This window comes from Canis aureus, chromosome 3 (genome assembly GCF_053574225.1).
Source record: "Canis aureus isolate CA01 chromosome 3, VMU_Caureus_v.1.0, whole genome shotgun sequence".
NCBI classification, from domain to species: Eukaryota; Metazoa; Chordata; class Mammalia; order Carnivora; family Canidae; genus Canis; species Canis aureus.
The window spans coordinates 32,096,791-32,121,112 of NC_135613.1; the positions used below are offsets into that span (position 1 = coordinate 32,096,791).

General features: G+C 56.3%; 3 protein-coding genes across 13 annotated transcripts in view; 2 read left to right on the forward strand and 1 right to left on the reverse strand.

Moving 5' to 3' along the window:
- Nucleotides 1-9,992, forward strand: part of CFAP74 (cilia and flagella associated protein 74) — a 66,503-nt gene extending 56,511 nt beyond the window's left edge. For 4 of the 5 annotated variants that reach the window (XM_077891585.1, XM_077891587.1, XM_077891589.1 and 1 more), the window contains exons 26-39: nt 174-450; nt 1,624-1,722; nt 3,028-3,167; nt 3,767-3,901; nt 4,054-4,163; nt 4,275-4,330; nt 4,439-4,558; nt 4,778-4,933; nt 5,674-5,803; nt 5,926-6,080; nt 6,301-6,433; nt 6,693-6,823; nt 6,974-7,180; nt 7,347-9,992. In XM_077891585.1, the coding sequence (XP_077747711.1) occupies nt 174-450; nt 1,624-1,722; nt 3,028-3,167; nt 3,767-3,901; nt 4,054-4,163; nt 4,275-4,330; nt 4,439-4,558; nt 4,778-4,933; nt 5,674-5,803; nt 5,926-6,080; nt 6,301-6,433; nt 6,693-6,823; nt 6,974-7,180; nt 7,347-7,448 (1,951 nt within the window). In that variant the 3' untranslated portion in view covers nt 7,449-9,992. The remainder of the gene's footprint in view (nt 1-173; nt 451-1,623; nt 1,723-3,027; nt 3,168-3,766; nt 3,902-4,053; nt 4,164-4,274; nt 4,331-4,438; nt 4,559-4,777; nt 4,934-5,673; nt 5,804-5,925; nt 6,081-6,300; nt 6,434-6,692; nt 6,824-6,973; nt 7,181-7,346) is intronic. The other variant, XM_077891590.1, reaches the window with a different exon arrangement.
- Nucleotides 9,993-10,370: 378 nt separating this feature from the next.
- TMEM52 (transmembrane protein 52) lies at nt 10,371-16,650 on the forward strand. Of its 3 annotated transcripts, none has more exons than XM_077891598.1 (5): nt 10,371-10,509; nt 10,595-10,638; nt 10,749-10,790; nt 11,330-11,508; nt 13,914-16,650. In XM_077891598.1, exons 1-5 carry the CDS (start codon nt 10,444-10,446, stop codon nt 14,273-14,275), a joined length of 693 nt encoding a protein of 230 aa, XP_077747724.1. In that variant the 5' UTR covers nt 10,371-10,443; the 3' UTR covers nt 14,276-16,650. The 3 variants fall into 3 exon arrangements, with proteins under 3 accessions (XP_077747724.1, XP_077747725.1, XP_077747726.1); XM_077891600.1 differs by lacking the exon at nt 13,914-16,650 and adding an exon at nt 11,612-12,250 and having other exon boundaries at nt 10,381-10,509; XM_077891599.1 differs by lacking the exon at nt 10,749-10,790.
- CALML6 (calmodulin like 6) lies at nt 12,523-15,564 on the reverse strand. Of its 5 annotated transcripts, none has more exons than XM_077891603.1 (6): nt 15,186-15,564; nt 14,051-14,095; nt 13,205-13,379; nt 12,955-13,099; nt 12,778-12,878; nt 12,523-12,705 (listed from the first exon to the last, which is right to left on the reverse strand). In XM_077891603.1, the coding sequence occupies exons 2-6, from the start codon at nt 14,051-14,053 to the stop codon at nt 12,659-12,661; spliced, it is 471 nt and encodes a 156-aa protein (XP_077747729.1). In that variant the 5' UTR covers nt 14,054-14,095; nt 15,186-15,564; the 3' UTR covers nt 12,523-12,658. The 5 variants fall into 5 exon arrangements, with proteins under 5 accessions (XP_077747729.1, XP_077747732.1, XP_077747727.1 ...); XM_077891606.1 differs by having other exon boundaries at nt 13,292-13,379; nt 14,051-14,098; nt 15,405-15,563; XM_077891601.1 differs by having other exon boundaries at nt 14,051-14,098; nt 15,405-15,563.
- Nucleotides 16,651-24,322: the final 7,672 nt, after the last annotated feature.

The window sequence follows — 24,322 nt, forward strand, 5'->3', positions numbered from 1 at the left end:
AATCTGTACCAACTGCTGTCGTAGTCCTAGGCACTGTGCCCATGCAGGCCACCGTCTCCCTCAGAGGCCACCTTCCACAGCCCAGAGGGACCCCACGGACCACACCCCCCCCACGGACCACACCCCCCCCATGGACAGTGCCCTCCCTGATCCACCTGCCCTGGCCCTTCCAGGAGCTTCAAGCTGGCATGCCGGGCTGTGGGTATCCACCCGCCCCTGGAGCTATCCCACTACCAGGTCAAGTTTGCAGCCACTTCCCTGTACGACACGTCCGTGGCCACCCTGTACATCATCAACTCTCACGTGAGCATAAACTCACTGACCCACTCCGTGCCCCGCATCGGCTCAGAAGATGCCTTTCCCGTGGGGCCCACGTCCTTTGAGTTCCTGCTGCCTCCGGATGCACCCATCACCATCTCGCCCTCCGTGGGGACCGTGTCACCAGGAAAGGCAGGTGTGGGCCTCACGGGTAGGCTTGGGGGGGGCAGGGTTCTGCTGGGGTGCCTGGCTCTGAGACCACAGGGGTGGGGATGAGCTCTGCCCCTCATCAGACCCAAGTAGGACCAAGGAAGTCTGCATAGCCCATGAGCATGGCGGGGGGGAGGAGGCCCAGCCCAGCCCCAGTCCCAGAGGCAGGGGCACCCAAGGGTGGCTGACCCCACAAGCACCTGCCTGGGGGTGCTAGCGGCTCGGACTTAGGGAGGACATGCAGACCCCTGGATCTCACAGCAGATGGACACAGAGGGCCTGGTTATCAGAAGTATAGGGTGTCTGTCCACTCCATGGACCCAATGTCCCACCTCTACCCCACATCTGCTTTGCCTAATGGAGCAGAAAGAACAGGGCTGGAGGCAGAGGTCCCTCTTAGCCAGTACCAGGACCATCCAGCCTCCTGGAGCTTAGATCTTTCCCTTCAAAAGTGAGGGTGGCCGCTGCCAGGATGAGGTGAGGAGGGGCATGTGAGGGTCCTGGGGAGGCCTGGGCCCTGGCAGGGTTTCACTTTAGTGTGATCATTTAAAATGCATTTTATTAAATTTAGCAAAAACTCTTAAATACCACTCCCCAAAGGGCATGTGGGGGTTGGCTTCTGTGTTCTCTCCCTTTCCCTGTTCCCTCTCCCCTGTCTCTGCCCTGCCCCCCACTGTGTGTGTACTTCTGCTGTACCAAGCAGTGGGGACACCTGGGAGTGACCCTTCCATGGGGCCCAGAACCTTCCCACAGGCTGGTCACAGGGACAAGTTGGGGTGAAGAACTCACCCCCAAATCTTGATGGCTGAATGCAGTTTCCTTTCTCACGCACGCTTCTTGTGAGCTGAGGGTGGGGTCCTGGCCCATTAGGACCTCCATCATGGGCCTCCCACCCTGCATGGTAAGAGTGGACTTGACAGTCATACGCTGTAACCTGCCTAGCCCCCCGGGGGCAGGGGCACTGGTCAGGAAGCATCTCTCTGGAAAGGGCCCTCAGGAAGCTGAAATCCTACAGAGGTGCCAGAGGTGCCCTGCAAAGAGTGTCAGCATGACAGGGGGACATGCAGGGGAGGGAGGACTGAGGGACTTCAGTGGGTGCTGAGGAGGACAGGGCAGCAGGGGCCAGCTCTGCCCTCGGGGCTCCTCTCCCTTCAGAGGTGCCTGATCCAGGTGGCCTTCCGGCCTGTGCTGCCCAGTGAGCTGATTCGCCAGGAAGCCTTCCAGGCTCTGAACAAACAAGTGGAGGTCAAGTCGGTGCGTGGGGACTCCAAGAGGAGGGGTACAGGGCACAGGGAAGGGGCTGTGGCCTCCCCCCAACTCCTGAGGCTGCAGGGGCCCAGGACAGCATGCCGGGAGCACTGGGGGGACTTTGTGGAGCATTGTGTGTCACCTGGCTTTAAGAGCATCTTCTCCCTCAACAGCATTACCAGGAAGGCTAGGTCCCGGGGGGGCAGTCTCAGGGTGGGGTAGGGGGCACCTTGGCAGGGTGCACTGAGAAGCAAAAGGGGGGACGCCTGGGTGGCTCAGCAGTTGAGCGCCTGCCTTTGGCTCAGGTCATGATCCCGGGGTCCGCGGATCAAGTCTCACGTCGGGCTCCCTGCATGGAGCCTGCTCCTCCCTCTGCCTGTGTCTTTGCCTCTCTCTGTGTCTCTCATGAATAAATAAATAAATCTTAAAAAAAAAAAAGAGAGAGAGAGAGAGAGAAGCAAGAGGGGCTCTACAGAGGGAGAGCAGATAAAACAGCAAAGGAAAAAAAAAACAGCAAAGGAGCCCCTGATCTCCCCGAGTGTGGCTTCTTTTTTTTTTTTTTTTTTTTTTTTAAGATTTTACTTATTTATTCATGAGAATACACAGAGAGGGGAGAGAGAGAGAGAGGCAGAGACACAGGCAGAGGGAGAAGCAGGCTCCATGCAGGGAGCCCGACGTGGGACTCTATCCCGGGTCTCCAGTATCACGCCCTGGGCTGAAGGCGGCGCTAAACTGCTGGGCCACCGGGGCAGCCCGGAGTGTGGCTTCTTAAAACCGCCAGGCAAAACCTGTGATAACAGCCCCACAAATGTAGCATCAGCCCAGAGACAAAGCCCAGCAAGGGTCAGGCCCACTGTCCCAGCCAGCTGCAACATGTGGGCTCCTGCCAGGAAAGGGGGTCCCAGGGACCCACATGGAGCTGTGGCGGTCACTGCGCCCCCAAGGACCCAGAGGGACACCCAGCATGCCCCTCCAGGGTCTGGCACACACAGGGGGTCGGTGGGGGGTGGGCACCAGGAAGGAGGACCCTGTCCTGGGTGACTCCTCCCCTCTGTTGTCTGTTTCCCTGCTGGTGAAGGCAACCACCGAGGTTGGTGCCCAGGCCCACGGGGGTCCCTGCACCTGTAGTCATTGACCCCTGAGGAAGCTGGCCCATCCCCCCTCCCCACACACCCCCACCCCTGGGGCCTGCACCCACCGCCGCATCCCCTCACAGGGCAGTCAGCCCAGGCCTGCTTGGAGAAGAGCCAGCTGCCAGGGGCAGCCACAGGGCTCGCTGGGCTGAGCAGGGCTGGCCTCTTCGCACCCTAGGTCCGCAAGGACACAGTCACCCAGAGGAAGGACCTGAGGAGACAGTCCTTCTCCACGCTACGGCTGCAGAACCGGGACCGACTGCTCCGGACCTCCACTCCACTGAACACGGAGCTGCACGAGCAGGACCTCAAGTCCAAGTGAGCCTAAGAGAAGCCCATCCCACCACCTCCTTCCGTGCCCATGTGACGAGACCCTGTCCTGACCCCCATAGAGATTTTCCCCACTGGCTCCCTGGAACCGAGCTGTTTTGAGCCATGTGACTGGAAGTCCAGGACCGTGCTGGCTTCAGGCACAGTTGAATCCAGGCTCTGCCTTGAGGCCCTTCCAGCTCTGGCTTCCTGGGCATCTACCCACCCCATTCGCCTGGATCTGGGCCCCTGTACACAGCCTCGCACCATGGGCAGGGGAGACCCTGCTCCCCTGACTCCCATATTCCCAGTTCAGCAACACCAGCCTCTCCAGGTGCAAAATGAGGCCAGGAGAGCTCTGAGGGGCTTAAGTCACCCACCCTAGACCCTTGCCTGAGATCCTAGGAACATGGTCTTCTTGTTAGGTGCCTGACTAGGACTGGGGGGCGGTGGTAGGACAGCCACAGCCTGAGCCCCAGCATGGCCCCCAGGCCACTGCCCCTCTTCCCTTTCTGTCCCCCGTCCCCCCCGCCCCCAGGAGAGTGTGGCAGGGCCTTGGGGCTACTGGCCAGTGTGTAGTGTGAGTGCATACTGCTGCATCATTCCAGTTCCGACGAGTACCAGGCTGCCCAGGCCACCCTGGCCAGATCTTTCCAGGGGAAGTTTGACAAGTTTGTGATTCCCTGTGTTGTTGCCCGTGGTGACACCAAAGACAGGAAGGGGACAGAACCCCTGAGCTTCAGGTAAAGTGCTCTTCCAGAAAGTCACCATCCCTCCTGTGTTACCCACCCAGATGTGGGGCTCCAGAACGATGGGCATGGTATGGTGTCCAGAGTGGGCAGACAAAGGTGAGGAGGTGGGGCAGGTGCTATCAGCACACCCTCCCCACCCCCAGTCCTCACAATACCCTGTACCTGGAGCTGTGGTGTCCAGCAGTAGCACCATCCATTGTGGTGACCTCCAACAAAGGCAAAACTACCACGAACTTCGGTGACATCGCTGTAGGTGAGCCCTGACTGGGCCCAGCTCGGGGACCCAGGCCCCCCATCACTGCCCGGGTCCCTCACCCCACTCTTGGGCCTAGGGCTATAGCCTAACTCCACCATCCCATTTCAGGACACCACGGCATAAGAAAGGTCTCCATCCAGAACATCTCCTCTGAGGATCTTGCTGTATCCTTGTCCATACCCAGCCCAGCCAGTTTATGTGGATGGGACAGGGGAGTTGGTGGGGGGCTGCAGTCCTACCCTGGCCACCTCTCCTTGACACTGGGCCCTCAGGTGGAGTTCTCTGTGCTGAACCCCAATGGCCCCTTTATCCTGCTGAACCCTATCAGCAAGCTGCCTGCAGGCGAGACCCAGGTTCTGACTCTGTCCTTCTCTCCCCATGAGAGTGTCCTGGTGAGTCCCAAGCCCACTTTACACCATGCTGCAGCCCATGTGTCCAGGCCTTGGGGGTAGCCGATCCCTCTAGACCCCCACCTCCAGGGGACAAGCAGGAGGTGGCTAGGGAGCTCAGAACAGCCTCAGTCCAGCCTGCCCTGCCCCAACGGTCCCCAGAGGTCCAGCTCAAGCCTCTGACAGATGTCTGCTCCACACTAATTGATGTGGTCTTCACAGGCCCAAGAAACGCTAGACATCATAACCAAGAGAGGCACACTCTCCCTGACCCTCACGGGTACTGGTGTGGCATCCATGATCACATGCTCCATCGAAGGGGATGTTCTGGACATGGGTTACGTGATTGCCAGAGAGTCTGTGTCCTCAAGCTTCAAGGTGAGGCACATGACAGGTGGCCTGGTGCCCATGCTGGTCCCTGGAAGGGGGTTCCACCTGGGAGGGATCAGACCCACCTTGGTAGGGGAGCCAGTGGAGGTGTAGGCCATCCCCACACCAGGTCTTCCGCCCCACCCCCAGCCCCCCAGCAGCGGCCACCTCCATTGCCCTGTCCAGCAGAGGGAGGGCTGGGAACATGGTCCCTCCACCTCTCACCTGCCCTGCCTTAGTGCCCCCTGTCTTCCTGCTCAGGGCCTGGGATGAGGAGCTCAGCTCTTCAGTGTTGTGGGTAGTGGGAGCGTGGGCCCCCTGTAGGAGGGCTGGCCTAGCTCCCCATGCTTCTCCAACATCTGAGGGACTCACCAGCCTTAGGATCAAGCAATCCATAGGACACCAGCTTCGTCCACTGGCTTAGGTCAGGACCTGCACTGAGTCCAGAATAGGGATTTCCTGAGTGCCTCACGGAGGAGGGGGTGCTCTCAGGAGAAGGGGGTGAGGGCAGGGGAGAGACTGGGCAAGGACATTAGCTCAGCTGAAGGCTAGTCTGAGCCTGACAGCAGAGGGAGCCCTGGAGAACAGAGGGCATCACCAGGCTGTCCCCCCTTGGGGCACTGCAGCTCCAGCAGGTATGCCAGTCCGGGAAGGGGGTAAGTGGACAGCCAGCCAACGCCCTCAGGGGGAGAGTGAGCTGAGACCCCCTCCCACCATAGCAGCCCGCTAAAGGTCACTTGTCCTCACAGCTGCAGAACTGCTCCGCGCTGCCCATCAAGTTCTCCCTGCAGCTGGACAGCCTCTCACCCTCCAGGAACAAAGGCCAGCAGCAGCTGCCACAGTTCCTCACTTCGCCAGCCCAGAGGACTGAGGTCGTGGGTGAGCTGGTGGGTGGGGACGCAGGGCCACTGCTGGGGAAGGCAGGGATGCAGAGAGGGACGCCGGCTGGGGAGGGGAGCTGCAGGCTGGGCTGGGGACTTGCCATGCCGCTGGCCCCGCAGGCACTCAGAACCACAGCGGCCAGAGCGTGTTCAGCGTCATCCCAGTAAAGGGCATCATGGACCCCGGCAAGGCGCAGGACTTCACCGTGACCTTCAGCCCTGACCACGAGAGCCTGTACTTCTCAGACAGGCTGCAGGTCATGCTCTTTGAAAAGGTGTGGTTCCTCCAGCCCAGTCGTGACCCCCTTCCCGAGTGCCCAGGGAAGGGGGCCTAACCTGCCTGCCCTACTTTGAAGGCCCTGGCCCGTGGCCAGGACTCCACACCATGGGTGTTGTCTGGTATAGAGGCCAGTGTCCCAGGTCCCACGGGCCCACACCCTCTTGGAGCTGGGTCACGATGTTGCAGGACGAGGCTACTGTGCTCTTCGTCCCCAGAAATTATCCCACCAGATCCTTTTGAAGGGTGCAGCCCGCGAGCACATGATGTTCGTGGAGGGTGGAGACCCCCTGGACGTGCCTGTGGAGTCCCTGACAGTGATCCCCACGTATGACCCTGAGCACAGAGAGGGTGAGCCCTCCGTGGGGCAGGCGCCCTGGGGGTGGGAAGGGAGGCTCGGAGGTACAGTGAGAGGGCCCCTCCTCCCAATTTGCACCTGCACCATTAGCCCTAGGAAGCTTCAAGGGCAGGATGGTCATTCCGGGCCCACTCCTCAAAGGGTGGGGTCATGCTGAAGAGATTTCCTGAGGACCAGCTGATTCTAGGCAGCTCCCTCCCTCTCGGCACCCCCACCGCCCCATCAGCCCCCAGCCAGGTCCTCTCTCTTTAGAAGCAGAGGAGCTGAAGCCCATCCTAGTGACCCTGGATTATATCCAGTTAGACACAGACACGCCAGCCCCACCTGCCACCCGAGAGTTGCAGGTGGGCTGCATCCGGACTACCCAGCTGTCCCCAAAAAAGGTGACCAGAGCACTACCCAGGCCTACCCTGTCCCCCTGAAGAACCCCTTGCCTGGCCTTGCCCCTTGATAGATGCAGGGTGGGCAGCCTATTGGTCAAGGCTGAGAGGAGGGTAGGTGGGGTTGGCCATCCTTGAGGAGGAGATGCTCAGCTCCCAGACCTACTGCTTCCTGGGAGCTGTGCCTGGCGTGCCAGCCCCACCAGCAGCTCCAGTGTCCCACAGAGTGTCGAGTTCAGCCTGGACAGCAGCACATCTCTGCAGCACAAGGGCTTCACCATTGAGCCCTCCAGGGGCTCCGTGGAACGTGGTCAGACCAAGACCATCAGCATCTCCTGGATGCCGCCTGCTGATTTTGATGTAGGTGCCACAGACTCTGGTCAGGAAGCCTGCCAAAACCAAAGGCGAGGCAGGATGACACCCCTGCCCCACCCAGGGAGGGAGCTCCTGAGTGGGCAGGAAGACCACAGATGTGTCTGGTGGGCCAAATGGCTAGGGCCTCCTCTGTCCTCCCCTCCCATTCCAGCCAGATCATCCGCTCATGGTGTCGGCCCTACTGCATCTCAAGGGGGATGTGAAGGAGACTTACAAGGTCCTGTTTGTGGCCCAGGTGGTGACTGGTCCCTGAGGCCACAGGATCTCCACAGAGCCCCCTCGAACTCCCTGCTCACCCCCAAAACCCTCAGCAAACCACCCACAGGCCTGGGACCTGGGCATCCCCTGCTGGGCAGACTTAAATGTCCAGCCTCTGCATGGCCCCATGGACAGGGCACCGTAGCCCCATGGGCATGGCCACTGCCAGCTGCCCTGGACCCATTGAGTCCCAAAGGCCCAAGAACACCCCCTCCCTGGCCCCAGTCAGAACCAGCAAGAAGGCCAGTCCTACCCACATCCTACTCTTACTCTGAGCCCCTCAGAACCCCCAGCCCCACCAGTACCCACCTGCCCAGCCTTTAGGAGCCCTGATGGTATGGGGAGAGCTGCTCCCATAGGTCTGCCAATAAACCTTCTAGGCTTCTTCATACAGGCCTGCAGTGTGGGATGCGCACCAAAAGAGAGATGGGGACAGAGCCCTGGGGAGGCAGCATCCTGAGCCTCCTACCTCACTATACACAAATCAATCCATAAACTATGAACTCTGTCCCTCCAGAAGGTGGATGCCTAGATAATTAGGGTAACCGCTAGCAGGGCAGGGTGCTGGGGATACAGGCTGGAATTTAGACAGGCACAGACCCAGGGAGGCCTTGCAAAGATAGAGAAGGGTACAGGAGGCTCTGTAGGCTTTTCTGCCCCTCCCAAGTTTCAGGATCCTTGGTGACCCCAAGCAAGGAGGGAGCAAATGTGGGGGGCTCATGCTCAAGGCCTCCCTCCACGTCTAGCCAGGGTCCAGGGTGAAGGCCCAGAGCATGAGTTTGGTTTTCCATTTTTCTGGACAGAGTCCAGGCTCAGCCTTCTGGCTCTAATGCATCCTTCAAGGTAGAAGCCCCACAGGCCATATGAATCTCCTGGGAGCTCAGAATGTGCCCCTGTCCCAGTCCCTGCCATCTGGAGAGTGATGGTTGGATACTGTCCCCACAGAGCCCTCCAATCTGGCCCCCCTGTGCACAGCATGCCCAACACACCAACCCAGTCCCATGCCCGCCTCCAGGAGAACACATGCAGCTTTCCCTAGCAATAGAGGGTGTGATGATGCATCTGGGGACTTTCCTAGGCAAAGGCTTCAGGACACCAGCCTGGAGCCACCTGTTCTAACCCCAGTTCCTTGATGCCCTTCATGCCTGGAAGCCTGCCATCTCCCTAACCTGAGGCCAGTGATGACCCTTCCATGCAATTATGCAGGACTCCTGTCTGTGCCCTCCTGGGGCTGACCAGCCATAGCCCAAGCCGCTTTCCTACCAGATGAGAAGAGAAGGCAGGGCTCTAGCAGCCCAGGCCAAATCAGGCTCCTAGAGGAAGTCCCTGACTCCTCTTCTGGCTGGTGGGCAAGAGGAGCAGGCTTCAAAACCCTGGCCTCAATCTCCTACTAAAGGCCCTGGTACTCACTGGCCAAGGCCCTGCCTGAACTCCTGTGCACTGGCTGGACTTCTGTCCATCCTCATCCCTCCCATCCTGTGAAGGCAAAAGATGGGGAGGAAGGAAGCCAGGAGCCAAGCTTAGCCAGCCTGGCTGGAGCAGGGTGGGCAGGAGGGGCGCTGGGGTGTCATCACACAGCCTGGAGGTGCAGAACAGCTTCGGGGCAAAGCGTGGGCCAAGATCAAGAGCGATCAAAGAGCAAGTGCCTGGCAGATCCAGGCAGGGGCGCCAAGCCTAGGAGGGGCTTCGTACAAGGTAGTGTGTGTGCTGAATGCAATTAAGAAAGACAGAGGCGCCTAGGTGGCTCAGGTGGTTAAACTGTTGACTCTGATATGGGCTCTGGTCAAGATCTCAGGGTCATGGGACTGAGCTTCGACTCCAGCTCCAAGCTCAAAGGGGAGTCTACCTCTCTCCCCTCCTTCTGCCCCACTCCCTGCTTCTGCTCACTCTCTCTCTAAAATAGATGAAAGAGGGGCGCCTGGGTGGCTCGGTGGTTGAGCGTCTGCCTTCGGCTCAGGGCATGATCCTGGAGTCCCAGGATCGAGTCCCGCTTTGGGCTCCCTGCATAGGGCTGCTTCTCCCTCTGCCTGTGTCTCTGTGTCTCTCATGAATAAATAAATCAAATTTAAAAAAATAGATGAAAGAAAGAGAGGGAAAGAAAGAAAAAGGGAGGAAGGGAGTAAGAGAAAGAAAGGTAAAAGGTAGCTGCTCCTCCTGCTCTCCCCAGACAAGGCCCCCCAGACAAGGCCAACCACCCTCCACCTTGGGCTGCTGACCCCCTCCCTTGACCTGACCACCAGGTGGTGGGGTAAAGGCCTGAGAAAACTTAGCAGGGCCACTAGTCCCATAAAAGGGCGGTGAGGTGGAAGAAATGGCAGAAGGGTCAGTAGCATTCTGTGCCCCCAGGCCGGGTGACCACAGAGGGTACACGCCCCAGATTGGGCATGACTTTCAAGCCCAAGTGCTCCGGAAACATGGTCGGCTCCCAGGACGCCGCAGGAGCGGGGGTCAGGAGCACACTCCCGACAGGCCTGCTTCCGCCAGCCCCAGGCAGCGCCTGAGCAAAATAAACGTTGAACACGCTGGGCCGACCCCAGAACCCGGACTGCTGCATCACTTAACACCGCACGGTGTGCACGGTGTGCGAGCTCCGCCACACTTGTCCTGGCCGCCACCCTCCGAGGCGACAGCAGGGCTCACCTGGCCCGCACGGAGCCTGACTGCACTACAGGCCTGGCCCGCCCGGGACCGGGGCTCTGCGCCCGGCCGACGGCGAGACCCCGCTGCGCCCAGCAAGCCGAGGCTGGCGGGCTCCCAGGGCTCCGGCGCGGAGGGCGGGGCCTCCGGGAAGCGGCGCGGAGGACACCGGGCGGGGCTCTGGGGCGGGGCATGCGGGGCGGGGCCTCCGGGAAGCGGCGCGACGGGCACGGGGCGGGGCTCGGGGGGCGGGGCTCGGGGCGGGGCTCCGCGGCTGGGGGCGGGGCCTGCGGGGGCGGGGCCTCCATAAAGCGGCGAGGCCCGCAGGCTAGCGCTCTCCGCAGGCCCCGAGCATGGTGCTGGGGGTTCTGGCCCCGGGTGCGCTCCTCCTGCTCCCGCCGCTCCTGCCGCTGCCGCAGGTGGGTCGCTGGTGCTCGGCTCGGGCACTGCGGGGCGGGTCTGCGCTTGGCGCGCCCTGGCTCGGGCTCACCCCTGTCCCCACAGGTGGCGCTGGGCTTCTCGGACGGCAGCTGCGACCCCTCGGACCTGTAAGTCAGAGGGGTGGGAGCCGGGGCCTGGCCCGACCTGTGGGGGAGGCTTGGGCAGGGCGGTCGGCTGGCTGGTGCCCCACCTGCTCCAGATGCTGCCTTCCCCGCAGGTGCCCGCCCCAGGCCCGCTGGAGCAGCCTGTGGCACGTGGGGTAAGTGGAGACCACGATGCGGCCCCGGCCAGGCCCGGCAGACCCCTAACCTTCCTAGCTCCGAGGCTGAGGAGTCGCCAGCACTGTCCCCTCCAGGCAGCCCCCCAGGCTGACCCCTGCTTTCTGCCCTCAGCACCAGGATGGCCTGTCTTGTGGGCCCTATCCCAGTCCAGGACTGCTCTGGGCACCCGGGCCCTTGGCACCACTTCCCACCCCCTCCTTCCTCACCCCTGCAGGGGGCCCCTGTGAACACGGTCATTGGTCTGGGCACAGGATTGTGCAGATGGCCTGGGACAGTGTGTCCTGGGAGTGAGCCCAAGGCATTTGTGGCCAGCCCTGGAGAGAGCCAGGACAGGCTGGCTCCTCAGGCCCCGCTCTGGCCTGGAAGGAGGTCTCTGGCCTGGAGAGACATTCTCTGGTTTACTTTTATCCTGCCTGTTGTCCTGTCTTGGGTGGCTGGGCCATGACTGCCCCTGGGGAGCAGGTGGCCAGTGGCAAGGGGTCAATCCAGTGGTAGGGTCTTGCTCCTCCCTGCACAGGCTTATCTTACTTGCTGTCCTCCTGCTGCTGCTGTGCGGGGTCACAGCCAGCTGTGTCCGGTTCTGCTGCCTCCGGAAACGGGCACACACCCAGCCACACCTGCCACCAACACCTCAGCCTTGCGACCTGACAGTCAGCCCTATGGATAGTGACAGCCCCGTGCACAGCACTGTGACTTGTGAGTGCCTGCAGACCTCACCTGTTGGCTTGCCCGCCTGCAGGGGGAGTGGGGGCGGGTGAGAGCAGACTCATCCCCACCAACCCACTCTGGTTCCCTGCAGCTTACAGCTCTGTGCAGTACCCGCTGGGCATGCGGCTGCCCCTCCCCTTTGGGGAGCTGGACCTCGACTCCATGACCCCTCCTGCCTACAGCCTGTATGCCCCTGAGCTGCCACCCTCATATGAAGAGGCTGTCAAGACGGCCAAACCCAGACAGGAAGAGCCACCCCCCTCTTAGTAACCCAGTCCTCTCCGTGGGACCTGAGGCCTAGAGACATCGGCAAGGCTCCAGGAGCCAGGCTCCAATGCCCAACACCCCTGGCTGTAGCCCTGATGCCCCTCAAAGGCAGAGGAAAACTCTCTCGAACCTCTCCATTCTGCCAGCCACCCTGTGCTCAGAGGTGACCGGTGCAAGGGCACTTGCAGCCGAGGACCCCCCCAGCGCACACCTCCCATCCTTCCCCAGGGAAGGCCAGCCCGTCCAGCACATTGCTGCAGCCCTGGCCTCGTTGCTATGTAACGCCAGGCAGCCCAACCAGCTGCCCCTGTGTTGGCCATACACATGCACTCTCACACACTAGGGCAATGCCCACACAGGCTGCTGCATTCAGCCCTGACCTCACAGGCTAAGCCTCAGGATTCAGGGCTGGCTGTAACACCCCCAGCTTTTTGGAGAGAGAATAAAGTTTGTACCTAAATGATCTCCATCTGTAGGAAAAGGCTCTGGGAGGGGCCTGTGGGTAGACATACCCCAATGCAGGCAGACAGGGCAAGTGGTAGTCTTCGACCTGCCCCCAATCTGGCTTCCAGCTGGTGTCCAAAACCCAGAGCTGGGCAGTGGGTGGTGTCAGATGTCATAGCAGGAGTGACAGGCCATGTGCTGTGGTTGCCCAGGAAAACCCTCTCCTTTTTCCAGACCCAGATCTTTGCCAGTCCCTCCTTTCTGGGCTAGGGACAGTGAAACACACATTAGTCTGGCTGGAGCGTTTATTGGCCAGAGTAGGGCAGGGTGGGGGGTGGCAAGGTAGGTGGCAGTGGGGGCAGTGCTGTGGGCAGCAGCAGGCAGTGGCCTTCTTCGTGCAGGCCTTCCATGGCCACAGCACCTGCTCCTATTGGACCAGCTTGAAGGACTCTCCGGTCATCATGGCCACAAACTCTGAGAGCAGAAGGACAGGTCAGCCACCAGCCTGGCCCATCCACCCAGCTCCCAGGCCCATCCCTCACTCACCCTCGTAGTCAATGGTCCCATCCCCATCCTTGTCAGCCTCCTTCATCATCTGCTCGGCCTCTACCTCATTGAGGGGCTCCCCTGCATTCATGAGCACGTACCTGCAGGGCCCCCACATTCAGTGGTGGCCTGGAGGGTTCCAGCCCATGCCCACCCCTGCCCAGCTCCGGGCCCTACTTGAGCGTGTCCCAGTCGATGTAGCCCTTGCCTTCCTTGTCGAAGACACGGAACGCTGCCCTCAGCTCGCCCTCCTGGTTCTGGGCCTTCTCCCAATAAATCCCCATCAGGGCCAGGAAGCTGTCACAGTTGAAGAATCCTTTGTCTGCAGGGAGCAAGCAGCAGGCCGGGCCTCATGAGGGTGAGCAGATGCGGCCCTCCCTGCTCACGCTCACAGTTGATCACCCATCCAGGGCTGCCCCAGCCTCACTGTCTCTGTCCACGTCCTTGGCCATGGAGGCCAGCTCACTCTTGGTGGGGTTGATCCCCAGCAGGCTCATGAGCCGCTCCAGCTCACCAGTCTTCACCTCCCCGTTGCCTTCCTCGTCGAACATCTCAAAGACCCCCTTGTACTCCTTGATCTGCTCGGCTGTCAGGCGCTCCGTCTGCAGGGACACCAGCCCAGCATCACTGGGGCCCCCTCTGCCCCTCAGTCCGAGGGAGGTTAGAGGCCCCAGCACACGTGGCACCCTGCCCTGTCCATCCACTTGGCAACCCTTTGGGGCCTATGGTTCAAAAAGGGGGCCCCTAGCCCAGAGCAGCTTCCAGACAAGGTGGTACAGGGATGGGTCTGGAGGGGTGAGCAGAACTCTGCCAGGCAGCCTGAGGGGAAGGGCACACGAGGCAGAGGCCAGGTGTGAGGCCCCGGGGCTCAGGCCAGCCGTGTGAGGGAGTCTCGGGGGGCTACCAGGTGAGACCAGGTGAAGGACACTGTGAAGGAGCATGCGAAGATCGGGGTGAAGGGCCCCAGCCTGTTCGGGCATCTCTGGGGGTAGTCTAGCCCCTGCCGGCCACCACCATGGCAGCTCTCAGAAGAGTCTCGTCCATCCCAGCCACCAGAGCGAGGGGGTGTCAGCATCCAGCGGGGCTCAGCCTTGGCCTTCCTGCTTTGCCCTCTGAACTGCTCCCTTGATTCCCAGACAGGCACCCGCACCCTCTGGCCCAGCCCATGCCTGTGCTCGGAGGCCCTGTCGCGTCCTCTCGCCGCCCGGGCCCTGCTCCACTCCTGCCCCACCAGCCCACCAGGGACTCTGCCGGATGCTGGGAGCAGCCTCACCATGTCCGTGGCCGGTGGGGAGAACACTGCACGCTGGCACTGGAGCTGCTGTGCACAGAACACGAGGGGTGGAGGTGTCAGCTGCATTTTAGCTGGGCCCAGCTGCCTGGGGTCCCCAGAGTCCAGATTCCAAGATCCTTGTATGGCCAGAAGATCCTGCAGCCCTATTTTGGACCAGGCTTGGCCGTTCCCCACATAGCCCCTTTCTGGCCCTCCTTGGCCTAAGCATCCCCTCACCCTGAAGCTGCCCCTGGGATCCTAGGTCGCAGCCTCAGCCCTCTGGAGCCAAAGCATGGAGAGACACCATGACTGAGGACCAGGAGCAGGAAAGGGACTGAGGGGTGGCTGGGGAGGCCTGGAGCACTTGCCCATGTGTTCGCCCTTTGCTGTTCCCTCTTCACCGTGTCATCCTTTTCGAATTTTCTTCCCTATGGGGGCTGTCCTCCCACCATTCTGCCCTAGGACGCTCACACAGCCAGTCATCACTTACTTAGGAGGGTTCTTTCTGAATGCCCACCCTGGCCTGGTGACAACCTCCCATCCCTGTCGGCCGTGTGCTTTGCAGGCTGTCTCTACAGACGGGTCAAGAGGACAAATACACCCCCCTGGCCACCCTGTGCAAGAAGGGGCTGGAGGTCTGCAGTCCAGGGAGGGGACAGCTGGATGTGGTGTGGTGGTGAGAGAGGGCAAGACTGGCTACCAGGAAACCAGACCAGATTTCCTCTGAGCAGCCAGGAGCTATTCTGGGACTTCTCAAAGAAACCTGACCTCCCTTCCACTCAGAACAACAAAGCTGGCTCCCGAGGGAGCCTCATGGCCACGCCGTTCAGTGACCAGATGCCTGAGCAGCACACACACTCAGCGCTTGGACACACATACCCACCCTCACCTCCACCGAGGGCCTTCCTCCTACCCCGGCACCAAGCACAAGATCCACTGGCCTGGCCACGGGGCTCAGAGGCTTGCGTTTACAGGTTGGAGCCTCATGGGTCGTGGGGACTCCTCCCATCTCAGCCTCCAGCACCCCGCAGGGCTGGCCACAGATGGGTGCCCCTACCTAATTCCCCTCACATCAGTGCATGGCCCCCAGAGACACACAGACACACCTGCCGCCGCCCACAACTGCCTGACGAACCTGAGCAGGCGAGATGTGCCATGGCCCGACTGGCTCAGCCCTGGGCCCTGCCAGAATATCTGAAGCCTCTGGGACGCTCCCACTGAGGCCCAGGCCAGCTGCTGAGGCCGCAGGATTTGTGCTGACGGACAGGATGGCTCCGGCAGGCACAAGTCCTGAGGGCCCAGGCGACTGGGTTGAAGGAGAAGCCAGCTCCAGGTCCAGGGGGTGGTCCCCTACCTTAGCCCTGGCTGCTCTGTCTGGTCCTGGTTTCAGGCTTGTGCTGATGAGAAAAGACTTTCGCACTCCCTTCCCTTGAAAATCTCAAACTAGGACAGGAGTCAGAAACATTTCAATGACACTAGTCACATCTATAAGCCCAAACCACAACATGTGAGGAAGGAAGCGGGTGGGGAACTACAGCAGGGGCCTGCTGGGAGAGGCAGGGGGGATAGTGTTACGTGTCCAGCTGGGCAGCGGGCCCAGACTCCCGCGCAGACGCTTGTCTAGATGTCGTTGGGAAGGGGATTTTTTTCATATATGTATTGATTACAATGGTGACATTAACATAAAATATTACTCAGAGGGGGAGCTGACATTTACTGAACACCTGTTACGTACCACAATCCTTTTTTTTTAACATTTGTGGTAAAACACACACACACATATAAAATTTACCATCAACTTTCTCCTTGGATCTGACTCCTGCGTATAAGCAGACTTATACAGGATTTGTCCTTTGGGACTGGGTTATGTCACTGAACATGATGTCCTCAAAGTCCATCCCTGTTGTAGCTCACGTCAGCACTTCCTCCTATTTTGTTTTGTTTTTTAGAAAGAGGGGAGGGGAAGAGGGAGAGAGAAAATCCCAGGCAGGCTCCATGCCCGGTGCAGAGACTGACATAGGGCTCCATCTCACAACCCTGAGATCACAACATGAGCCAGAATTAAGAGTCAGATGCTAAGCTGCCCCAGCCACCCAGGCACCCCCGCATTTCTTCCCTTTTTAAGGTGGAATAATATGCCACTGGGCAGAAAGACCACATTTTGTTTATCCATTCTCTTGTCCATGGAAATTTAGGTTGCTTTCACTTCTTTGCTATTGTGATTAATGCTGCAATGAATGTAGATGTGCTTGAAGGTTTTTTAGATGTGATTAACATTTAAATCAGTAGACTCTGAGTAAAGCAGATGATCCTCATAATGAAGGTGGGCCTCATCCAATCAGTTGAAGACCTTAAGAGAGAAAGAGTGAGCTCCCCAGAGGAGGGGAGAATTCTTCTCCAGAGGGCCTCGGGTTTGAGCTGCAACACCAGGTCCTCCCTGGGTCTCTCTCTGAATTCACGAGCCCCACAATCTCCACAAAGGAAGCCAATTCCTTAAAATCAACATCTCTCTCTCCCTCCCTCTCCTATTGGGCTGTTTTTCTGGAGAATCCTGACTGATACAGGAGGCCAATAAAGGCAACATGTTCCAAGAACCTGGATATCTGTGTCTGGGCCCCCAGGACCACTCACAACTGCAGGGCACGTGGTGTTTTCTCTGGGTAGGTCTGGGAGATGGCACAGGCACCTGAAAACAGCTGCTGAACTCACAGACTGATGGCCCAGGCCAGGGTATAGTGAGAGGCCCTGTGTGCATTCAAGCAATCCCATCCCCTCCCTACAAGCAAGTGCCTCCCCAGTGACCCCTTCCTGGAAGAGAGAAGAAACCCATAGACACAGTGAGAAGACACAAGGCCCCCACCCTTGTGGGGCAGCGTTGGATGCAGACCCAGCTCATCTGGCCACCGTGGCCCCAGGTACGGTGGACCTCTGAAGGGGTACTTGCCCTGAGTCCCCATAGCTGGCCTGAGGCTTCAGGCAGCACAGCTGGGCTTCCCTCCACCCAATCCTACCCCCCTCCCTATCTCTGGGATTGACCCCTTGCACACAGCTTGTACCCATACTGCATCTCGAGGTCGGCTTCTATGGGATCCAGTGCACAACTAGGAGAATTGGAGACGGCTTCCTTGCTGCCTGGCTGGGAGTCACTGGAGGCAGGCGCACATGCCTAGTGGTTTACCTGCTGCAACTGTCACTGTGCTGGATTGGGCAGGAGGGGGACGAGAGGCCAAGCAGCTGCTGCCCAGCGCCCAACCTGTTGTTAGGACCCTGCTGGGGAAAGCAGGACCTTGTCATGTGTGTGGGGACACCAGGTGGCTGTCCCCCTCAGTTCTAAGGCCCAGACTCCTTCAAACCTGCACCCGCAAGGTTTGCTCACCTCTCCCCGACCTCAGCTGAAATAGAATTCCCAGGCCTCACCACCAACCTCCCACCCAGGCAACATTTGTCCCCGTCAGGACACCCACCTCCCCTCCCAGCCACTAGGCCGGCACCCAGGGGTATGTTGCAGCATAACCCAGCTGGGGATGAGCTGGGTCTGGCAGCTCAAGGACAGACAAGGGTGAAGGGATGGATGAGCCATGCTGGCAGGAGCTGGGGGAGCAGGGCTGCTCCGAGGGGCTGGAGCACAGCCCAGGCAGGCATGAGACTACACACACCAGTGCTCCTCACAGCCCCTTCCTCCTGCAGCTCCTGCCTGAGGTGTCCTAAACCAGCACAGGGCCAGCCATTGGGACCCACACTCTGCTCAGTGCCTGCAGCTAGCCTCCTTACCCACCAGCAACCCCGCTGCATCTGCCACACGGTCTCCCCAGGGTGGCAGTATCCCATCCATTGCCCATGGTGTCACCCCCTCAGCCCCAGGAATGCCCCAAGAAAACTCCATGTCCTAGTCTGAGTCTTTGTTGTGGGGTCTGCTTGGGGGAGCCCAGCGCTGGACCAACCACTGTGGCAGATGGGAAGAGAGGCAAGTGTGACATCTGTCACTGCTCAGGAATGGCCAGAACCGGGTACTGAGATTCAAGTGTTATGTGCAAAGTTGAGGTGACCACTGAGATAATAGAAATAGACTGTATAGCTTCCGTATTTGTGGAAGGGAAAAAGAATAAAGAAAATATAATGAACCTAACAGAATAAAGAAAAGAAGACAGATTTTCTCCAGTTATGCTGGAGAAAAAGCAGCATAACTAGAAAGCCGAAAGCAATGTCAGAAAAGTAAACCCAGGGCAGCCAGGGTGGCTCAGTGGTTTTGCGCCGCCTTCAGCCCAGGGCCTTATCCTGGAGACCAGGGATCGAGTCCCACGTTGGGCTCCCTGCAAGGAGCCTACTTCTCCCTCTGCCTGTGTCTCTGCCTCTCTTTCGCTGTCTCTCATGAACAAATAAATAAAATCTTTAAAAAATTAATGACCCGAGTAAAAAATAAATATCCATTGTGCATCAAAGCACACCATTGAGAGAGAGAAAAGGCACCCCACCGACTGGAAGAAAACGTTCACAAATCTTATATCTGATAAGGGATTTGTATCCAGAATATGTAAAGAATTCCTACAGCTCAACAACAAAAACCACCCAATTCAGAAGTGGGCAGATGTCTTGAATAGACATTTTGCCAAAAAAGACATATACGGCCAAGGAGCACATGAAAACATCACATGCTCAACATCACTAATCGTTAGGAAAATGCAAGTCAAAACCACAATGATCTATTGTTTCACACCCTTTAGGATGGCTATGATCAAAACACACAGAAAACAAGTGTTAGGGAAGATGTGGAGAAATTGGGATACCACGCACAGCTGGTGGGAATGTGGAACAGTACACCTGTTGCAGAAGACAGCGTGGTGATTCCTCAAAAACGTGGGCACAAGAATGACCATAGGATCCAGAATTTCTGATTTGAAGTATGTAGTTAAAAGAATTGAAAAGAGAAACCCCAACAGGTATTTGTGTTCATAGCAGTCTTATTCACAATACATAAAAGATAGAAACAACCCAAACATACACCAATGGATGGATGGATAAACAGAGTATAGTGTATACCTTAGTGATAGTTAATATGTGTCAGCTTGACCAGGTGCCAACAGCCAGTAAAATGTTACTTCTGGAAGCATCTGTGAAATATCTCTGCAGGAGATAAGCACTCGATTCAATAAACTGAGTAAAGAAGATCGTCCTCCCCACAGCAGGTGGGCATTGTCAGATCTGTTCAGGGCCCAGATAAAACAAAAATGCATAGGAAGAGTGAGTTTGCTCTCTTCCTGAGTGGACTGTCCATCTTCTTCAACCTTCAGAAATTAGCGCTCTTGGGCAGCCCCGATGGCCCAGTGGCTTGGCGCTGCCTTCGGCCCAGGGTATGATCCTGGAGACCCGGGATCGAGTCCCAGGTAAGGCTCCCTGCATGGAGCCTGCTTCTCCCTCTGCCTGTGTCTCGGCCTCTCTCTCTCTGTGTGTCTGTCATGAATAAATAAATAAAATATTAAAAAACAAAACAAAAAAATTAAAAAAAAAAGAAATTAGCTCTCTTGCTTCTCTGGCTTCAGACTCAGACTGAATCACACGCCCAATTTTCCTGGGTGTGTAGCCTGCAGAGGGCAAACTGTGGGACGCCTCAGCCTCTACAACTATGTGGATCAATTCCTATACTCGATCCCCTCATCTCTGTATATTTTACATATATGTGTACATATATACATATATACATGTATATATATATATATATATAATGTTCTGTTTCTATAGAGAACCCTAATAAAACATACAACGGAATTATTATTCAGGCTTAAAAAGGAGGAAGTCCTGACACCTGCTACAGCATGGATGAAACTGGAGGACATAGGGATGCCTGGGTGGCTCAGTGGCTCAGTGCCATGAGAGGCAGAGACAGACAGAGGGAGAAGCAGACCCACAAAGCGTCTGCCTTTGGCTCAGGGCATGATCCCAGGGTCCTGGGATGGAGTCCTGCATCAGGATCCCCATGGGGAGCCTGCTTCTCCCTCTGCCTATGTCTCTGCCTCTCATGAATAAATAAATAAATAAATAATCTTTAAAAATAAAATAAGGACAGATATTAAGAAAACATACAGGGGCATCTGGGTGATACAGTCATGTAAATGTCTGACTCTTGTTTTCGGCTCAGGTCATGATCTCAGGGTCATAGGATTGAGCCCCCAGTCAGGCCCCGAGCTCAGCAGAGAATATGCTTAGGATTTGCTCTTCCTCTCCGTCATTCAAATAACCAAATAAGTCTTAAAAAAAAGAAAGAAAGGAAAACATACAAATGGTCAAGATACAAGGAAAGATGCTCAACACCATTAATTATCAGAGAAATGCAGATCAAAACATCAGTGAGCTATCACCTCACACTTGTCAGGATAGCTAGAATCCAAAACACAAGAAATTACAAGCGTTGGTGAGAATGTGGACAAAGGGGCCCCTGTGCGCTGTTGGTGGGAATGCAAACTGATGCAGCCACTCTGGAAAACAGTGTGGAAGGTCCTCAAGAAATCAAAAATAGAAATACCATAGGGGGATCCCTGGGTGGCACAGCGGTTTGGTGCCTGCCTTTGGCCCAGGGCGCGATCCTGGAGACCTGGGATCGAATCCCACGTCGGGCTCCTGGTGCATGAAGCCTGCTTCTCCCTCTGCCTGTGTCCCTGCCTCTCTCTCTCTCTCTCTCCCTGTGTGACTATCATAAATAAATAAAAATTAAAAAAAAAGAAATACCATAGGATCCAGTAACTCCACTACTGTGTATTTTTTGAAAGGAAAGAAAATACTAATTTGAAAAGATATAGGTACTCCTACATTTATTGCAGCATTACTTACAATAACCAAGATATGAAGGCAACCCAACCAAGCATACATCCATCAATGAACAGATAAAGAAGAGGTGGCATATATACTACTCAGCCATAAAAAAGCATGAAATCTTGCCATTTGCAACAACCTGGATGGATCTAGACAGTATCATGCTAAGTGAAATAAACCAGAGAAAGACAAATACCATGTGATTTTACTTGTATGTGGAATTTAACAAACGAATAAACAAAAAACTCTTTTTTTATGATAGTCACAGAGAGAGAGAGAGAGAGAGAGAGAGAGAGAGGCAGAGACATAGGCAGAGGCAGAAGCAGGCTCCATGCACCGGGAGCCTGACATGGGATTCAATCCCGGATCTCCAGGATCGTGCCCTGGGCCAAAGGCAGGCACCAAACCGCTGTGCCACCCAGGGATCCCCAAAAAACTCTTAAATACAGGGAAGAAACTGGTGGTTGTCAGAGGGGGAGGCTGGAAGGTAAAATAGCTAAAGGGGATTAGGTACACTTACAGTGATGAGCACTGAGGACTGTGCACAGGTGTTGAATCATTACATTACACCCCTGAAACCAATGTAACACTGTTTATTATATTTCAATTTAAAAAAAGGACAAATATTGTATGATGATTCCACATATATGAGGTCCCTAGAGTCATCGAATTTAGAGACAGGGAGTAGCGTGGTAGGCGCCAGAGGCTGGGGAAGTTAGTGTTTAACAGGGACAGAGTTCCAGGTGGGAAGGATGAAAAGCTCTAAAAATGGATGGTGGTGACAGCTGCACTACAACATGAATGTACTTGATGCCACAGCGCTGTACAATTAAAATGGTAAATCTGATGTTACATATATTTTATCACCACAATAAACATAAGTAAATGTTGATGAATCCACACCAGTATAAGTGATGGAATAAACATATGGAGAAAAGAGTCAAATCTCCCATACAGAAGCATTCTAAATATTTATGCAAATATTCTAGCCTCAAGCAGGGGGAGCATAACCCAGACCTCAACAGTGACTTCCTTCCACAGAGGAGTAGAGTATAGGAAGGGAGAGATGGGTGCTGACTCCGTCAGGTGACCAAGGTCAGCAGCGCAGTCATGGATCATGGTGAGAGCAGACACACCTGACATGAGAGGGGCAGGGCTGTCATCCTCCTGAGCCCCACAATCCCAGTCTAACTGTGAAAAAACACTGCACAAATCCCAGTAGAGGCACCTTCTACAAAGTGTCCTGAACTTCAAAACTGTCAAGGTCATCAAAATAAAGAAAAATTCTGAGAAACTATCACAGCCCAGACAAGCCCAAGGAGCCAAGGAGACGTGCTAACTCCATGCAGAGTGGGATCCTGAGAGAGAAAGAGGAGAGTTGTTAAACACTAAGGAAATCTGGTTAAAGCATGGACTGTAGTTAATAATAACACGTCACGGGATCCCTGGGTGGTGCAGCGGTTTGGCGCCTGCCTTTGGCCCAGGGCGCGATCCTGGAGACCTGGGATCGAGTCCCACGTCGGGCTCCCGGCATGGAGCCTGCTTCTCCCTCTGCCTGTGTCTCTGCCCCCTCTCTCTCTGTGTGACTATCATAAATAAATAAAAAATTAAAAAAAATAATAATAATAACACGTCACTATTGGTTGCCTGTGACAACGTTAATGTATCATGCTAATGTAAGATGTTCCTAACTGACCTGAGAGTGTGAAGTGCTCAGGAATGCTGTCCTCTCAGCACTGACCTGAGCCGAAACTGAGTCCAACGCTTAACTGCCAGGCCACCCAGGCACCCTCTTTTTAAAAAATATTTTTTTAAGATTTTATTTATTTATTCATAGACACAGAGAGAGAGGCAGAGACACAGGCAGAGGGAGAGGAAGAGGGAGAGGGAGAAGCAGGCTCCATGCACAGAGCCCGATGTCCTGTGAACAGAAATTAGAGGGACTCTAATTCAAGAGGGACTCGATCCCGGGTCTCCAGGGTCACACCCCGGGCTGCAGGCGGCGCCAAACCGTTGCGTCACGGAGGCTGCCCCCCAAAAAATTTGTTTAAGTTTATTTTACAGGTGCCTGGGTGGCTCAGTCAGTTAGGCATCTGCCTTTGCACTCATCTTGAGTCGCTGGGTCCTGGTATCCAGCCCTACAGTGAGGCTCCTGCTGTGGCGGGGGGGGGGGGGGGGGGGGAGGGGGGGGAGTCCTGCCTCTCCCTCTGCCCCTCCACCTGCTGGTGTTCATGCTCTTGCACTCGCGCGCTCTCTCTCTCTTCTCTCTCTCTCTCTCTCTCTCTAATAAATAATATCTTTTTTTTTTTTAAACCAACAACAGGAGACGCCTGGGTGGCTCAGCGGTTGAGTGTCTCCCTTCCGCCCAGGGCGCGATCCTGGAGTCCCGGGATCAAGTCCTACTTCTGGCTCCCCACATGGAGCCTGCTTCTCCCTCTGCTTGTGTCTCTGCCTCTCTCCTTCTATGTCTCTCATGAATAAATAAATAAAATCTTAAAAAAAAAAAAAAAAGAACAAGAGTGAGAGTGGGGAAGGGGCTGTGAGAGAGGGAGAGTGAGAGCAAGAAGCAGACTCCCTGCCCAGCATAGAGAGTTCTTACCCTGAGATCATGACCTAAGCCAGAATCAAGAGTCGATCACTAACCTACTGAGCCACTCAGGTGCCCCTCAAAGCCCACATTCTGAAGCCACTATGTCCAGCTAGATGGCTCCTGTGAAGCTGTCCTGGTCCCCGAGTATAGGGACCGCTGTTGGCCTCTTCTTTTTTTTTTTTTTTCTTTTAAAGATTTTATTTATTTATTCATAGAGATGCAGAGAGAGAGAGAGTAGCAGAGACAGACAGAGGGAGAAGCAGGCTCCATGCAGAGAGCCCGACGTCGGACTCGATCCAGGGTCTCCAGGATCACGCCCTGGGCTGCAGGCGGCGCTAAACCGCTGCACCACCGGGGCTGCCCTGTTGGGCTCTTCGAGACTGTAGTCACCGGTACCATCTGCCATGCTCACAGGCCACACGACCCAGTGTTTGTATTAGGTGGGCTCAGTGGTTGATCCTGGGGTCCTGGGATGGAGTCCCACATTGGGCTCCCTGCATGGAGCCTGCTTCTCCCTCTGCCTATGTCTCTGCCTCTCTCTGTGCCTCTCATAAATAAACAAAATATTTCATAAATAAATAAATAAATAAATAAATAAATAAATATTTAAAAACCAACAACAATGCATTTAAAACAATCACCATGAAGGATCCCTGGGTGGCGCAACGGTTTAGCGCCTGCCTTTGGCCCAGGGCGCGATCCTGGAGACTCAGAATCGAATCCCACGTCAGGCTCCCAGTGCATGGAGCCTGCTTCTCCCTCTGCCTATGTCTCTGCCTCTCTCTCTCTCTCTCTCTCTCTCTGTCTGTGACTATTATAAAAAATAAAATAAAATAAAACAATCACCACGTACAGTGGGAGACGGTCAGACTGAATAA